General features: G+C 38.5%; 1 protein-coding gene across 7 annotated transcripts in view; it reads right to left on the reverse strand.

Moving 5' to 3' along the window:
• Rfx3 (regulatory factor X3) overlaps positions 1-18,147 on the reverse strand; it is a 242,068-nt gene that overhangs the window by 103,789 nt on the left and 120,132 nt on the right. For all 7 annotated transcript variants that reach the window (XM_032891766.1, XM_032891764.1, XM_032891762.1 and 4 more), the window contains one exon: positions 10,024-10,121. In XM_032891766.1, the coding sequence (XP_032747657.1) occupies positions 10,024-10,121 (98 nt within the window). The remainder of the gene's footprint in view (positions 1-10,023; positions 10,122-18,147) is intronic.

Raw genomic sequence — 18,147 nt, forward strand, 5'->3', positions numbered from 1 at the left:
AGAGACACCTAAGTTCTTCTTGGACAAGGTCATTTCTCCATCCAAGAAAGTTTCCTATGGAAGCAGTGAGCTGCTGAGTTAAAACGGGAAGTGGATGTCCACACCAGCTCCTGCACGTCTTAGATTATGCATCAGTACAACACAAATGAAGAACACAAACTTCTTCCCTTAGTTACAGAAATTCCATGTATTCATTTCTTCTAAGGAAAGAGGATTTTAAAGGTAATAAGAAAACCCAATTTCATCTGCAAATTCTGAAACTTAGCTGTGTTACTTATGGAGGAAAATAGTAACTTAAAGTGGTTCCTTATTAATCATTTGAAGTAGATAGGAGAGGAAGTGGAGGTCTTCAGAAAATGTGGTAACCATAGGAGTTTCAAGAGGTGATGCTTAGAAAATTGAGTCCCTGTCTGTTCTGATGTTTATGAATTCTTAATAAATTACAAATGTGAAAAGTGTCATCTCCCAAAGTATAAAAGTTTTGGAAATACTGAGTTTCTTTCCTAAATACTGACTTTCTTTATTCCTAAATACAGGAATTTCTAAAACCTCAAAAGCTCTATTAGGAACTGAGGATCTTCATGAAGACTGTTACATTTCTCCATTTGTGTAAGCACAGGAGGCTTTTAGGGGATGTGCATTTTGTAGAAGATGGTTTGGGAAATGTCTTCCTTTAGTTGATGACAAATGTACAGTCCCAAACCAGAGCAAGTGAGACAGAGTCGGTCCAGAAACTTCACAGCTATGCAAACAACAGTCACCTTTACATCTTAAAAACTGATTATCTCTAAACAATACACACTTCTTAGTTATGGCTTACAAAAAAAAAAGCTATTATAAAATACACTTCTTAATTTTGCCATAGTCTAGATTACAACAATCTTTCCACTCTAACAAGCATGATGCATGGTTGTGGGGCAGAGGAGAAGTCAAGAGGAAGGAACAAAGCAAAAACATACGTTTACTTTAAAGATTTGATTTCTTACTAACCAAGAGATTGTGACTGCAAAAGAACTCTCTCCTGTAGTATGAGCTATCCCTCAGCTATTCAATCACAGAAACATAGATGACTAGAAATTAGATGTTTTAAAAGTTTGTACAAAGAGATAACTACGGCTTAGATTTGAAGAAATATCTTTGGGAGATACAGCTTAGGTTCCTCCAGAACATGAATAAAATAAGCTGAAGACTAGATGGGGTTATTACCCTTTCCCTTGAGTCAAAAGCAATGATTCTGTGTCAACACCCAGCACGGTAAAGTAGTCTCAATTGTTCAATTGAAATCCATGCCTACTTGCTATCCCACACTGTTAAGCCTGTTATGCTAGCAGTAATTGTCAATATTCACAGCAAGAACCAGGTAAACACTTTAGTTTCAGCAAATTATGATGATTACACATTCTCATAAGTGATTACACGCATCTGTGAGTGCTGTCATCGCCTCCTGAGTGAGACCCTGTGCATTATGTCTACATCAAATGAGAGTGCTGGTAACACGGGCTGAGAGAACCAGACTTTCTAAGAGTGTGCAGGTTGCAGGGTCATGTACTGGGTGCTTGAAAGTTCATGTTAACGTTCAGAGTCCCTCTCCTCTAGGAGTATCATTAGCAAAATGTGATTATTATCACACAGAAGTGGGACTCTGAGGTCTAAGTCAGAGATCAAATACTAACTGCCTATTAATCCAGCATTACACAACAGAAGAATGGAGACCATACTTTCCTAACACATATGGAAGTCTACTGAATAAAAAGTAAGAATACAAATGACCTCAGATGGGCATTTGATACAAGAACTGTATGCAGTCTAATGGCAGCGGTATAAAATTACAAAAAGATTCAAATAGCTTATGATGAAAAAGTAATTATTTTGATGCCTGAGAAAAAATATTCATAGTCATCTACTCCCTAAAATCATGAGTATGATTCATAGTAACATAATGTCATTTCCTTGTTGAGTGTAAAGGGGATACTTCAGAACTCCTATTCAAAAATGTATATTTGCTAGTAATGAGGGGTTTTAAAAGGCGCATCTTCTCTCCTGACCAAGAGTGCTCACTGTGACACGATCCTTGGAATTGCACTCTAGGCCTTGGAGATGCACTCTAGGCCCCCACAGTCCAGATCAAAGCTAATTGGACTTTGTAGCAAGTGAACTCATGACCTAGACCTCATTAGTCATGATCTAATCAACTGAACTAGTGGCCACAGAAAATACGTGTTGGCACTAGACAGTTCCTTTGGAATCAGTTCTGCACTTAAACAGTTTTTACAATTTTAAAGAATCAACTTTAGAAATGATATTTTCTATAGTTTTATAAGTGTATAGATTCATTTAATTTATATTTATTACATAAAATGGTTAAATATATACAAGAAAGAACAAAAGGCCAACAGAATGGCTTAGTACTCACAGACTTACGCCGCCATGCCTGAGCCCTGAAACCAACAGGGTAAAGGAAAAACATCTATTCCTACGAGTTGCTCTTTCGTTTGATTTTGATACTCACATACATATAAACAAACTAACAAATGTAAAAGTACAGTAGAAAACACAGAGGGCAATGCAAAGAATTTAGGAAAGAAAAATGTAAGCAAAGCACAGCATTTACCAGCAATAATTAATGTTCGTACCAATTTCTTGATTGAGTCACAAATAGCTTCTGAGGGGCCATCTGCTGCTCTAGCTCAAAATCACATCCCTCTAGGTCATAGAGCAACACCCCCGGAACTACCTTAAACCAGCACAAAGAGGAAGGACTGACAGACTCTCTAACATCTCCCCTGAGTGCCCCTTTCCTTGGCTACCTAGCCTCTGTCACGCAGACCTGAAAGATAGGAACAACCTATACTCTCAGCCGTCACTGTCAGAAGCAATGACAGCTTACGGCGACGCTGCTTCTAGTAGCTTCTACAAAGACATTTATTTTCTCAGGGAATAAAGTTTCAGTGAGAAGCATCTTTCCATTTGGTATAAATGCCTACAGTAGTTTAAATTTATCATAAAATGTTCGACTCAAGCTGCGGAGGCCCTGAACCTACATAACAAATGAGTGAATATCGACTACACTATTACTATGAAGAGAGTTGAATATTCACTAGAATAACAGGAATTTACTGACTTTTTATAAATTCCAATGATCTAAATAAATGTAGATAAAACAACCAAGTGGCAAGAACCTGTTTAGGGACATTTCTTCTCAATATCAAAAACATAGGGCATTTGTCATGCAATACTGCATGGAAGGTAACGGACGCTGCTGTCCTGTACACTGTACAGCGAAGGCAAGCTGATGTGGAAGAGAAGCTAGGTCTGTATGAGAGTGAAATGCTGTTCTAGGAGGAGGCTCACTCTAAACGAGTTGGGGTGGGGGAGGGGCTGGAAAGAAAGAACAACAAGCCTGAATGCTATTTCAAAAGAAAAAAAAATGTATTCAACTCACAGCAACATACTGGTACCTCCAATAAGTAGTCAAAGTTGGTTGCTGGAAGCAGGTGAGAAGAGAGGGAGGAGGAAGAAGAACGACAGGGAGATGAGTCTGTTTTCGGGTAATTAAGGTGCTCATATGGCAGGGGTATTATGGACGAATTCAGTAACTAATGAACAAATAGGACAAGTGGGAAATCTAGGTAAGATGCTGGATTAGAAGCTGAGGTTGGGTGAATGGCTAAAAGTCTAGGGGTGCACCACTCTGCCAAGATGCTCAAACCAAGTGCTCACCCAATACTGCATATACCATTAAACTCCCTGATCACAAGCTCTGCCACTGCCTCAGCACTCATGCTGCCCGTGAGCAGACATGGACAGGTCAGCACTCACGCTGCCCATAAGCGGACAGGGACCGGTCAGCAGACTCTGGCCTAAAGGTTCTGAAAGAAAGCAATGTACGCTCACAAAATTCTCCTCTTCTGCGCAGGCACACTTTCTGAGTTATTGAGACTCTCTGTCCTTCCCAACCTGTAGACACTAATACAAACAACAGGGCAAGGGAGGGGCTGCATCATCATAATGAGGAAAAATAACCAAATACATAATAGCTGCTATTCTTTTGTTATTGTTTATTTTCAGTCTTTAATTCTTGGTTGTTCAAATTTTCCCATAATTTTAATTTCTATTAGCATTTTAGAATTACTGAGCTGTGTTTTTAAAATTGCTGTCTCACAGAAAGAAAAGAAAAGATTTCAAAGCCTTCCCTTTTATTGAACTACAGAAATCCCAGTACTTTCTGATCTATGGTACTCTCTCTCTTAAAGTTCAATCCATACATTTCTACCCACTCACATTCAACCCCTTATATGCTACTTTCCCAATCACTTTCTCATCTCTGTACATAGCAATATGGACAGACTTGCCTTTAAAAAAATCTATAAACTTCATTTTCTCCAGTGCCACTATTTCTTGATCTAATGAGGCACACCAGAGTGTCCTAGTGAAAGCAGCCAGTAAGGCACTGGGGAAGTAGAGCTATTTCTTTTTTTTTTTTTTTTTTGGTTCTTTTTTTTTTTTTCCTCCGGAGCTGGGGACCGAACCCAGGGCCTTGCGCTTCCTAGGCAAGCGCTCTACCAATGAGCTAAATCCCCAACCAGTAGAGCCATTTCTTAACACAACCAAATAAAAATGGAGACTATAGTTTTCAATGAGCACTCCTCTTCCACCTTTCTGAAGGACTCACATAAAAACAAATCAAAATGAAATCTTAGGAAAAGATAAAGTAAATCAAGAAGACACATCCATCCCAAAAGGTGCACAAAATACAACACAGAAATGCACACAAAGAATGAAACAATTCACCATAGCACACTTACAGCCTCACAACTCCACAAGAATACAAAACAAAGACACTTAGCTAAAATTTCACAGAAAGAATTAAAAAAAAATCAATGGCCATAAAGGTCACTCAATTAAGCAGATGAACCAAATATGGGAGGGAATTCATTCAGAACATAGATGAAAACCTACAGTGAATTAAATGGTTGGGAACTTGGAGTAGAAATTTTTAAAACATGGAGAAAAAAAATCAACCAAGAAATTGAGACACTGAGGACGAAGCAAACAGAAGCAGTGGAAATACATGGCAATCAATTACACTGCAGTATTGAAAAAGAATGCTTCGGGGTTCGGGATTTAGCTCAGTGGTAGAGCGTTTGCCTAGCAAGCGCAAGGCCCTGGGTTCAGTATCCAGCTCCGAAAAAAAGAAAAGAAAAAGAAAAAGAAAAAGAATGCTTCATGAACAGACTGCAGATAAAAATAAATTTCAGAGAAGATTAAATCAAACTAACAATACATTCAGAAACATATTTTTAAACATTAATGGGATAATCAAAGCTTATGAAAAGTCTGACAGCACTAAAGGGGTCACATGTGAAAATCCATGAGATAAAAGGAATTGAGAGGAAGTCCAGAGGTATAGACAGTGTATTCAATCAAGTAACAGCAGAAAATTTCTGAAAGCCTTAAGGGTACAGAAGGGGAGGCATTACAACAAAGAGGACTTTAAATGTAAACAGGACCAGAAAAGAGGATCCGCACAGTTGTTCAGTGAAGATGTTCAAAATAGAAAGCAAAAACCATAAAAAATGCCAATCATAGACAAAACACAAGCCCGGGAATAATATCACATGTTGTATCAAAGCCCCCAAAAGATAGGGGAGCACAGAATGATTTTTATATTATCCTGCTTCCTATTTACCTATCATCTACCTATCTATTTCCATCTATCCAGTCAGCCAGCCACCTCTTGAGTTTTGAATTTAAGTAACTTTCAACAAAGGTCAGTAAAGCAAGCAAAATTATCTTAATATTTACAAAGAATGGAAATATAAGACCATTTCAAGACAAATAAAAACTTGGGCAAAATACAAAAACCAAAGCTGTTCAGAAGAGAGGATTATTAAGATAGTGCTACACACGGAGGAAGAAAGGAACTCTTATTCATGAAAACACAGGAAACAATGTAATCCATGAGAAGAACTGATAGACCAAGGAAATCAAGAAGAGACTTGATTATGTCCAACACAGTAACCAGCACGTGTCTAAAACTAACAGGGAAGGAAGAACAACACCGGAAATAATACAACCAGCCACAAACTCAAGTAACAGAATCACCAGAAATAGCAATCCTTATAATAGTAACCTTATGGCAAATAGCCTAACTCAAAAAGTATAAACAAAGTGGATTTTTAAAATATTTTAGTTCTCTGCTGCCTGAGAAACACACTTAGCTTGGAAAACATGCAAAGAGAGCCAAAGGATGCAGTAAGTGCAAGCTGTGTAAAGCTGATACAGTGACTTCAAACATGGAAAGCAGACTCTAAACTAGAAATTGTCAGAAGAGATAAAGAAGGCTACTGTAACTATTAATAACAGGAAGAATGCTTCAAGAAGATAACATCTATAAATAATTATGCATCCAATCTATGGTACAAAACAAATAGTACAGGAATAACAACAGGTCACACAGGTTCTCATATGCAATAACTGTGAAACTTTAATACCCAATTAGCAAGTTTACATTAAGTCTTACACTAAAAATAACAGCAAAGGAAATTCAGAGCTAAATAATGCCATAGACAAATGTAGACAAAGAGGATTTAATAGATGCCTACCAAATTTTCTAATCAACAGAGAGGAACCACATGTTCCTGTCAGCAGTTTGTACAATGTTCTCTAAAACTGACCAGATTTGGGTCCATAATGTAAGTCTTAAATACAAGAACGTCTGAACTCATTTCTGTATCTCATCAGACAATAGTCAAGTAAAGCTAGAAATCAACATCAAGAGAAAACTCATAAATAACAAACAATATGCTTGAGACTGAACAATATGCTTTTGAATGAACAGTAGGAAACTAAAGAAATCAGAGTATTAAAAGATTTCTAGAATCAAATTAAAACAAAAATGCAACTTACCAGAACATATGGGACCTGAAAAGACAGTTTATTATCTCTAACTGATCACCTGAAAAAGGCAGGTTCCCAATAAATAACATAATGATATACATCACCATTTTGAAAAACAAGAATCAATCCAAACTCAGTACATGCAAAAAAATAAAAAAATAAAGATTAGATGGGACAAAAAAGTAAGATAGTGGCTAAAGGAACAATGCACAGAATACATGAAACAAAAATGATTCACTGAAAGATTAATAAGATAGATAACCCCTTAGCCAAACTAACAAAAAGAGATAAGACCTAAATTAATAAAATTAGAGAAAAAACAGAAATTCTTACAATAGACCTCAACAAGAATTATGTTGACTCTGATAAATAATTTTGGTGGAGTTTTATGCTTTAAATCAGTGTATAAAAGTCAATAGCTTTTCTGTACATTAGTAACAAATTTGCTGAGAAGAAGAATATCACAATTAAAATAGCTTATAAAAACAAAATATAAGTACCTAGTCGTAAACCTAACAAAAGTGAAAGAGCTTTGCAGTGTAAATTTTAAGACACTCGAAAAGGAAGCTGAAGAAGGCACTAGATGGTGGAAAGACCATCCCTCCTAAAGCAGAACTGGCTCTATTCCCAAAAGTATGATACACATTATTGTAGTCTCCATTGTAGTCAAAACAAGTTGGGGGAAAAGCCCTGAAATTCATATGAAAACAAAAAATGCCACTTAGCCAAAGATAAGCAGAAAGTAAACTGCGGGAGGTGTCAGAATATCAGCATAACTGACTTCCAATTATACTACAGAGCCATAGTGACAAAGAAAGCATGATACACAAAAGGGGGGGGGCAGGCAGGCAGGCAGGCAGGCAGGCAGGCAGGCAGAGAGGCCAACCTAGCAAGCTCAAGAGAGTAAGTACCCACAGAAAACCTCACATAGCTGTAACACCTATGATGTTGTCCAAAGCATACCTGAAGAAACAGATATCCTATTCAATAATGATGGGGGCAAAAGTGGATATTTACCTGTAGAAAAATGCAATTAAATCTTTATCTGTTTGCCTGATTTAAAAATCTGCCTATGGGTAGATCGAAGACCTTGATTCAATATCTGAAATGCTGAAACAGCAAATATTTCAAATTACAGTTTTAGGCAAAATATTACTGAACAAAGTATATAGAGCATAACTCTAAGAATTAATAAATAGGATCTGAATATGACTCCAGATACACAGGAATAATCCTGAATTGACAAAAGCAACAAAAAGACCTCTTGGAAAGCCAAGAGGCTATCAGTTAAATGGATGGCCTACACATTGGTGGAAAACACCTGCCAATTATGTAGAATATATGAAGAACTACATGCACACCAATCTTACCACTTCTTTTTTGTCAATAGCAAGAAAGTCGAATTTCATTGAAATGTGGAAAATATACACAATAGTATTTTATTCAGTCATAAAGAATAATAAGTTACAAAACTTAGAGGAAAATGGATAAAACTGGATACTACTATATCAACTAAGGTAACCTAGACTTGGAAAGCATTGCATGTGCTCTCTCTTATGTAAATCCTAAGCTTTATTTTTAATTAATTTTCTCTGCATATGAATGTCTTGGTTTCATGTATTTTGTGCATACCTAGTGCTTGCAGAGGCCAGAAAAGGCCATTCCCTTGGAACACAAGCCCCGGATTCATAATCATATGGGTGTAGAAGTATAGACAGATCATTAAACTAGGAAAGGGATATGAAAGAAAAAGGTTTGAGAAGCAATGGAGACACATGTACTATGAAAATAGCAAGGGTGACCACTTATGGAAAGATACAAGGAGGGGGTATCTCATGAGGAAATAAATAGTAAATTTTGACAAAAACAAATTATGGTTGCAATGCCATAATTAGACCAACTTTGTATTCTAATTTGCAAAAGAAAACAAGAGACAAAAGAGGAGCTTTCTTTCTATTTACCACTATCATGTTCCAGACCTCAGGTCAGGAGCATTAAATATATCCTGAAATCGTCTGACAACTGAATTTGATTAGAGTATATCCCACAGCCATAAAGGAATAATAGAAGGTTCAGAATAGAATACTAATATATAATTAAACAAAATCTAAGCTTTTAGTCATAATAATATAATGAACAACTTGGAATGGACTCTGTCCACATCCTGGTCTTGTTTCAGTTACTGTAGTGGGTAAAATCCAGGCATTCTGAGAACTCCCAGGTTGGTATCATTGGGACCAATGGAAGCACCATGGAGAGAAGCGAAGACAGAAGAGTCATCTCCACAAGCAGCCATACTGCAAGTATGCGAAAAGCATCCAAGCTACATGGCGGTGAGGAGTGCAGTTACTACTGGGATGCTAGGAGCTCACACTGCAGCAGTAATGCACACCAGAGATGAAAAGGGTACGAAAGCCAGAGGGCTAGAAGGCAGACATCCAGAGACCTGAATTCACCTAGGCACAATCAGAAACTGTCCGCTAACAAAAACCCAGGCTAGAATCATTTTTGACAACCTGGAGTAAGTTTAGGTTCCTTCATTTATAATAATGCATTCACTTTCAATCCAGTGGCTGCAGAAAACCAATAAATATACAAAGTGCTACTCTTGTCAATGCAAAGGGACAAGGCAGAAGGGAATGCTGACTTGAGTATGAAAGTAAGTATTGTGGGAGATCATTGCCTTATGTAGATTTAACTGGGTGGAGGTCTACAGAATTTGTTATATATGATTTTATACAAATTTCAGATGAACACAAACCTTGAACATATCCAGCTTGACATATAAAAATCACAGATGCTAAGATATTACTAAAACGTGAACACTGTCAATAAGAAATAAAAGTTTTTTTCAATTTAGGGAAAATTGCTGAATCACACACAATTTGAACAATTAAAAATATTCTGGGAAGGCTAAGTAAGAAGAAAATACAGGCATTTTTATTAATAAACATAGAAAAGGCTTTAAATATTAGTTTAAATTAAATAACTCTGTTACAGTAAAACAAAAACAAAATAAATGTTAAAAATCATGGCAACAACCCCAGGACTAGAGGGCTGTACTGGAAAGAACAGTATCTCCCTAAGTTAGGGGAAGTATTCAGATGACAGCATCCAACTTACATTGCTCCATTGGTATAGACAGTATCACTTCCTTCCACATACTGCACCTGAGCTGGGTAGACATGTTGGACCTGCTGAACTGTCTGCACCTGCTGCACCTGAAAAGCAAACATGAGGACCACGGTTAAGTGGGAAACAGAAAGGGTACATCACATTAGATTCATGGCAAGGGGCAGACACAAAGGGTACAACACAATAGATCCACTGCAAGGGGTAAACCTTAAAACCTTACATTGCATCAGGTCCATGGTAAGTGGCAGTCATGGGAAGAGTACAGCAACGCAGACCTATCTCAAATACTTCTCCAGAATACTGACCAACAGGAGATGTCTAGCATTGAAATCTCTTAGATTTATAGTACTGTTGTGGGATTGCAAACTGGTACAACCACTCTGGAAATCAATCTGGAGGTTCCTCAGAAAATGGGAAATAGGCCTACATGAAGACCCAGCTATACCAGTCTTTTCTATACTGAAAAGATGGCCCACCATACCACAGGGGCACATAGAAGCCTTATTTGTGATAGCCAGAAGCTGGAAACCCAGATGCCCCACAACAGAAGAATGGATACAGCAAATGTGGTTCATTTATGCATTGGAATACTACTCAGCTATTAAGAATGAGGACATCCTGAGTTTTACAGGCAAAGGGATGGGACTAGAAAATATCTTCCATGTTCATGGATTGGCAGGATTAATATAATGAAAATGAATATAGCAAAAATTTTACCATCTTGTCAAAAAGCAATCTACAGATTCAATACAATCCCCATCCAAATTCCAACTCAATCCTTCATAGGTATAGAAAGAGCAATTTGCAAATTCATTTGGAATAAAAAAAATCCAGGATAGCAAAAACTATTCTCAACAATAAAAGAATTTCTGGAGAAAGGCTAAACTGTATTAGCTGTATTACAGAGCAATAGTGATAAAATCTGTATGATATTGCTGCAGAGACAGGCAGGTAGATGAATGGAATAGAACTGAAGACCTAGAAATGAACCCACACACCTATAGTCACTTGAACTTTGACAAAGGAACTAAAACCTTCCAGTGGAAAAAGACATTTTCAACAAGTGGTGCTGGTTCAACTGGTGGTCAGCTTGTAGAAGAATGCAAATTGATTCATTCTTATCTCCTTGTACAAAACTCAAGTACAAGTGGAACAAGGACCTCCACATAAAACCAGATAGACTGAAACTAATAGGAGAGAATGTGGGGAAGTGCCTCGAACACATGGGCACAAGGGAAAATTTCCTAAACAGAACACCAATGCTCTAAGATTAAGAATGGACAAATGGACCTCATAAAAATGCAAAGCTTCTGTAAGGCCAAGGACACTGTCAATAGGAAAAACGATAACCAACAGATTGGGGAAAGACCTTTACTAATTCTATGTCTAATAGAGGGCTAATATCCATTATGTACGAAGAACTCAGAGAATCAAATAACCCTATTAAAAATGGGGTACAGAGCTAAACAAAGGATTCTCAGCTGAGGATTATCGAATGGCTGAGAAGCACCTAAAGAAATGTTCAACATCCTTAGTCATCAGGGAAATGCAAATCAAAACAACCCTGAGATTCCACCTCACACCAGTCAGAATGGCTAAGATCAAAAATTCAGGTGACAGCAGATGCTGGCAAGGATGTGGAGAAAGAGGAACACTCCTCCATTGTTGGTGGGATTGCATATTGGTACAACCACTCTGGAAATCAGTCTGGAGGCTCCTCAGAAAATTGAACATAATACTACCTGAAGACACAGCTCTACTACTCCTGGGCATACCCAAAGGATGCTCCAACGTATAACAAGGAGACATGCTCCACTATGTTCATAGCAGCCTTATTTATAATGGCCAGAAGCTGTAAAGAACCCAGATGTCCCTTAACAGAGGAATGGATACAGAAAATGTGGTACATTTACACAATAGAGTACTGCTCAGCTATTAATAACAATGACTTCATGAAATCCTTAGGCAAATGAATGGAACTAGAAAAACTTCAGAATACCCAAGATACAGTTTACAGACCACATGAAGTTCAAAATGAAGGAAGACTTATGTGTGGATGCTTCAGTCCTTCTTAGAAGGGGAAACAAAATACTCATGGGAGGAAATACGAAGACAAAGCGTGGAGCAGAGACTGAAGGAAAAGGCCATCCAGAGACTGCCCCACCTAGGGATCCATCCCACATGCAGTCACCAAACCCAGACACTATTGCAGATGCCAAGACGTGCACGCTGACAGAAGCCTGACTGATATAGCTGTCTCTGTAGAGGCTTTGTCAGAGCCTGACAACAAAAGAGGTGGATGCTCACAGTCAACCATTACAGTGAGCATGGGGTCCCTTAGGGAGGAGTTAGAGAAAGATCTGAAGTAGCTGAGGGGGTTTGCAACCCCATAGGAAGAACAACATCAATCAACCAGACCCACCAGAGCTCACAGGGACCAAACTACCAACCAAAGAGTACATATGGAGGGACCCATGACTCCAGCTGCATATGAAGCACAGGATGGCCATGTCAGGCATCAATGGGAAGAGAGGTCCTTAGTCCTGTGAAGGCTGGATGCCCCAGTGTAGGGGAATGCCAGGGTGGTGAGGTGGGAGGGAATGGGTAGCTGGGTGGGGGAGCACCCTCACAGAAGCAGGGGAAGGGGAGATGGGATAGGTTTCTGGAGGGGAAACCAGGAAAATAGATAACATTGGAAATGTAAATTTAAAAAAATTCCAGTAAAAGAGAAGAAAAAAGAAAATATCATCCTGAGTGAGGTAACTCAGACCCAAAATGACATGCATGGTATGTTCTCAATGATTGAATATTAGCCAAAAAAAAAAAAGTACAGAATACTTAGGATACCGTCCACAGATCTCAAGAAATCTACCTAGCAGAAGGGCCCACGTGAGGATGCCTCAATCCCCCTTGGGAGTGAGAAGAAAGCATGCAGGAGAGGAGAGCAGAGGAAAGACCTGGGTGGGAAAGGCGACAGGGAGTGAAGAGGGGAAGATGATCAGGTACTGTGGGTGGGACAGCAGAAAGAATGGAAACAGGCAACCTGGGGAGGTAGGAGGTAGGGGTCCCTCTAGAATGTACCGGAGACCAGGGAGGTGAGAGACTCAGGACTCAGAGGGGGGACGATGAAACGCCCAAGAGTGTGGAGAGGGAGTTGTTGAGTCCACCTCCAGCAGAAAGACAGAACACCAAGGGCAGAATGGGGTTGCCATCCCACAGTCGAAAACTCTGACCCAAAATAGTCCTTGTCTATAAGAACTGCAAGGACAAGAATGGAGAAGAGCCTGAGGAAGGGAGGTCCAGCCAAAGGACCAAAGTGGGATCCGTTCAGGAGGAAGCTCCAAGGCCTGACACTGGTGTACTTACAAACAGGGGCCTACCGTGGCTGCTCTCCAAAAGGACCAACGAGCAGCTGAAAGAGTCAGAGGCAGATGTGTGCACCCAACCAATGCCAGAAGCTGCTGACCCCTGCGGTTGAATTAGGGAAAAGCTGGAAGAAGCTGAGGAGGGCATTCCTATAGGAGGACCAGAGTCTCAACTAACCTGGATCCCCGAGATCTCTCAGACACTGGACCACCAGCCAGGCAGCACACACAGCTGAGAGGAGGCCTCCAACACAACACATACAGCAGAGGACTGCAGGTCTGGACTCAGTCAGAGAAGATGCATCTAAACCTTAGAGACTTGGGGTACCAGAGAGTATGGAGGTCTGGTGGGGTGGGAATATCCTCTTGGAGATGGGGGTGGGGGTGGAAGTGGGGAGGAGGTTTGGGATATGGAACAGCTGGAGGGGAGGAGGAGGAGGAGGGGAGGGGAGGGGAGGAGGAGGAGGAGGCGGCAGCATATAGAACTTGGAAAACATTCTCCTTCCACCAAGTGCATTCTAGAACAAGCTCAGACTATCAGGTTTAGTAGTAAGAATCTTTTTCCACTGAGCCACCACACGAGCCACAGTTTGTTATTTCTAAGAAATGAAAATTATTATGAATATCTATTTCCAATAATTACATATATGAATGTCTGTGTTCACTGAGGCCAAAAAATACTCTGGACTCTGAACCGGAGTTGTTGTAAGCCTCCCTCTACAGGTGACGGGAATCCAACACAAGGGCAAGATACATGCTAACCACTGATCCCTTTCTCTAGTCTCAAGAGATTAAAATTATTAAAGCATTAACAGTTCCATCATAGCACCTGAATCTCATTATTCCAATGACCTTTACAATGTGTGTTTGTTCAAATCAAGACACTAACACGTTTCCCAAAGTGCAATAAGGTGCCTCATACCTTAATCTATAAAAGTTTCTCATTCTTTTTACATGTTGCCCCTTAACCTCTAGAGGGGAAATATGGGTCCTTTACTTAAAAGGCTTTCTTGCATTCTAGACTTGGTGAACAGCAATACTAAATTTTGTGCAATGTATTTAACATGTCCTATAAATTGGTGATTAAAATCTAGAGGCTCAGGGCTGGAGAGATGGCCCATCATTCCCCTGAGGACACCCTTAGTTCCCAGAGTCTATCTCAAGCAGTCACAACCACCGGTAAGTCCAGCTGCAGATGATTAAGTGCCTCTAGTCTCCAATGGAACCTGCACTCATGTGCTTATACTCCTCTCCCACCCCCGCCCACCACACACACAGGATTAACAACCACTTGACAATCTAGAGGCTTGAAGAAGCTCCATTCTAAGAGGCTGGGAGCTTCCTGTTGCACCTGCCCAGTGGCTATAATGAAGCTATCTGCAATATCAAGTTTGCTCTAAAGGTTTGGGCAGTTCTAACCAGGTCACTGGCTAATGGCCTTTTGTTTTCCTGAGAATTCTAGTAATTATCAAATGCTACATTCTAGAAACAATGTTAAGACAACTTGTAAGCTTGCGGCAGTTGGTATTTCATTTATTTTCTTATTAAGTGATTTCTATAAAAAAACATGACACCAGGAAGTCTGCTGTCTGTCAGTCTCCTAGAAATGGCTGCATAAACAAAACAGTAATGATTATCAGTATCAGAGGACATGTAAACATGGAAGGGGAAATGTCTACATTTTTATTCACGTAGGTGTCATAGAGATCTTAATATTAAAAGGCATATACATGTTATTGGGTTTGTCTAGTATTAGCTATGTACTGTACAAAGTGTTTTACTGAAGTTCTCTAAACACTTCCATTCCTCATAATCTTCAAGGTTTACTTCTTCTGTTTTTATAAGCCTCATTATTTTAAGTAATATTGTACATGTCTTCAAAGAGTACATTTTCTTGTATATTTTACATACAAAATTTCAAAAGAGAGATTTTAAGTATGCAAAACACTTAAATAAAAGTAAAATATGGTATAGGCCCTTTTGATAGCACAATAAATTTTAATGGGCATGTAAATTTTATTTTTAAATTTTGTTATTTTTATATCCATGCACAATAAATGCTTATCAGTAATTGCATACATTTATGAGATTTTATAATTAAAATAGAAATAAACCAGAAGTGTAAAGAATCTTAGAAGTGAAATCCTACTAGAGATTTATCAAGGCCAGCAATATACGAAATGTTCTTGGTCACATGGAGACGTCTCAGGGCAACCTGAAACTAGGGTTTGACTCTACACAGCACCTTCCACGCTCCAGGACTGACACAGTGCATGGGGAAAGACTAAGCAACTGCACCAGTGGATTACAGATGCCCAGCAATCAGTTTCTGCAGCGTCGGAGACGGGACAAGGCATACTGCTGGGACGGTGGGAACACTTCCCAAGGGTGGAGTCACACTGTAGTAAGCAAAGCCAGAGACACATCCCCAGTGGTAAAATACATACATACATGCATACATGCAGACACACATACACACATACATACATACAGACACACATATACATACATATATACACACTACAGGACATATCCTGTTCTATAATAAGTTAAGATTCTTTTAAAAATGTTACTTTTCAATTTATGTTCATCATTTAATTTTGTTTGGGGGTGGGGCTCCTTATTAATAGAGGTAAATTATAAAGCCACAGAACTATTCCCTCATCTTCACTCAGCATCAGAGCTGATGAATGTAGGGAAGAGCAAAAGTCATGAAGATGGTCTATTCTTGATCAGTAAACCCAGTCACAAGACACAAATTGAGACTGATAGAACCCAGCCCATTCTATTTTATTTACAAATTATTATTATCTTAGCCCAAAGCCCCAAACAGGTTAAATGCGCTCGCTCTTGCTCTCTCTCTCTCTCTCTCTCTCTCTCTCTCTCTCTCTCTCTCTCTCTCTCTGTGTGTGTGTGTGTGTGTAAATAGTACATTATAACTTACAAATGAATATTTATAATTGAATATTTATAGAATTTATATTATCTTCTAAACTTAAATATCAACTTTTATTGAAGAAAAACAAAACTACCGTGGAATATTTACTATTTGAAAGTAAACAAAACAACTTTTAAAAGACATGTTTTTATTACTATTTATATAGATATATCTGTGTGAATGTATCCTATTTGTATGCAAGTGTGTATCTCCAGAGGCCACGGGAGCTAGAGTTGAAAGCAGTTGTGAGCCGTTTCTTATAAGTGCTAGGAACTGGACTCCAGGCCACTGGAAAGACTATAAGTGCTCTTTACAGTTATTTCTGCATTCTCTGGATGAGACCATTTTCAACACTGTTTCAACCAGCACTAAAAGTGAGGAGAATTTTTTACATTGCATGCTATTTTCACTTCCTAACAAAACTTTGATTCAAATTTGTTCAAGTATTAATTGATATTCTGCTAAATATTAAGTGATGTTTGCATCTGTGTTAAGAGGTTGTGCATTAGAAAGTGATTTCCACTTTAATTTCCATTAGGTGAATGCAGGAAAATTCAAGTAAGCATTTCTGATTGAGATAGGAAACTGACTCCCGTCAGCATTTCATCAGCAACTCCAATGACCTTACTTCCTATAACTCTTCATATAATCTCTAATAACCTGACATAGCTGCTATTAGCCCTCACCCAGGTCCCTAGGAAAAAAAATAACTGTACTGAAATTTCCTCTTTTAATTTTATTTGCTTTTCTAAACGAATTCCCAGAAACCTTTCTAAAAATCATAAATATTTTTCAATATGTTTTAATTTTAGTAAGTAATTAAATGTCTAAAATATGAATTGAGAGAGAAATAGAGAATGTTGGATTTAATGAAGTAAATCAATAGTTTTTATAATTAACTAATCAGTGAATAAAGAATAAGGGTCCTTGAAGCTCAAAATGGCCTTGGACCAATTTTTAAAAGTCTAAAAAGTTGGCAGTAATGAGTGTCTCATTATAACAGAGTTCTACACCAGAGTTTTTCTGTCCATTGAACCAAAAATATACTGCCAAATGTAAAGATGTAAAATAATGCATTCATATTCATAGTGACTCAGTAGTGTAGAAAATAAAGTGTCACCTATGGATATATATTTAAATAAGCAAGCACTTCTATCACCATTCAGAGTTTAATACTCTGAGCTTATGTGCTCCTTCAATGTACATCTCTCATGATTTGCCTTATTTACGAGGGAATATCAAAGCAAATTACACACCACGGGAACATGTGCTAGTTCAACAGAATCAATTAGTATATTTTGAGGACAAATTTACACAATATGTTATTTTGGATGTGATTCAAGAAGAACATGAATCATACTTCAAAGCAGAAATCCTTCTCAATGGTAAATGAAATCACGTATAATTGTTAAGTTCATTAGTCAGTTGAGAAGCTTTCTAGTATCTTTGTAAAAAATTCTTCCTTATGTCAAGATAATTATCTTACTCAAAGAGGAATCGTTATACATTTAGTTGGTACCAAATGCTTTAAGTGTTCAACTTGAGAACTACATAAAGCTGTATTAACATCACTTTAACAGGCTTACAAGAGACATTGCAAGAGCTCCAACTAGATAAAATAGATGAGATACAAGGGCAGTTAGGTGAGGCTGCTATGCCACTGACCAAAAGGGAAACAGGAGGGAAAGCATTGTGTAACTGCAGGTAGAAGAGCAGGGGAAGAAAGCTGACTATGTAGGAGCTGCATGAATGACAAAAGTTACCCATAAGAAGAGAGCGACCAGGACTCACTCATCCCAGAGTCACAAA

The sequence above is a fragment of the Rattus rattus genome, chromosome 2 (assembly GCF_011064425.1).
Source record: "Rattus rattus isolate New Zealand chromosome 2, Rrattus_CSIRO_v1, whole genome shotgun sequence".
Lineage (NCBI taxonomy): Eukaryota > Metazoa > Chordata > Mammalia > Rodentia > Muridae > Rattus > Rattus rattus.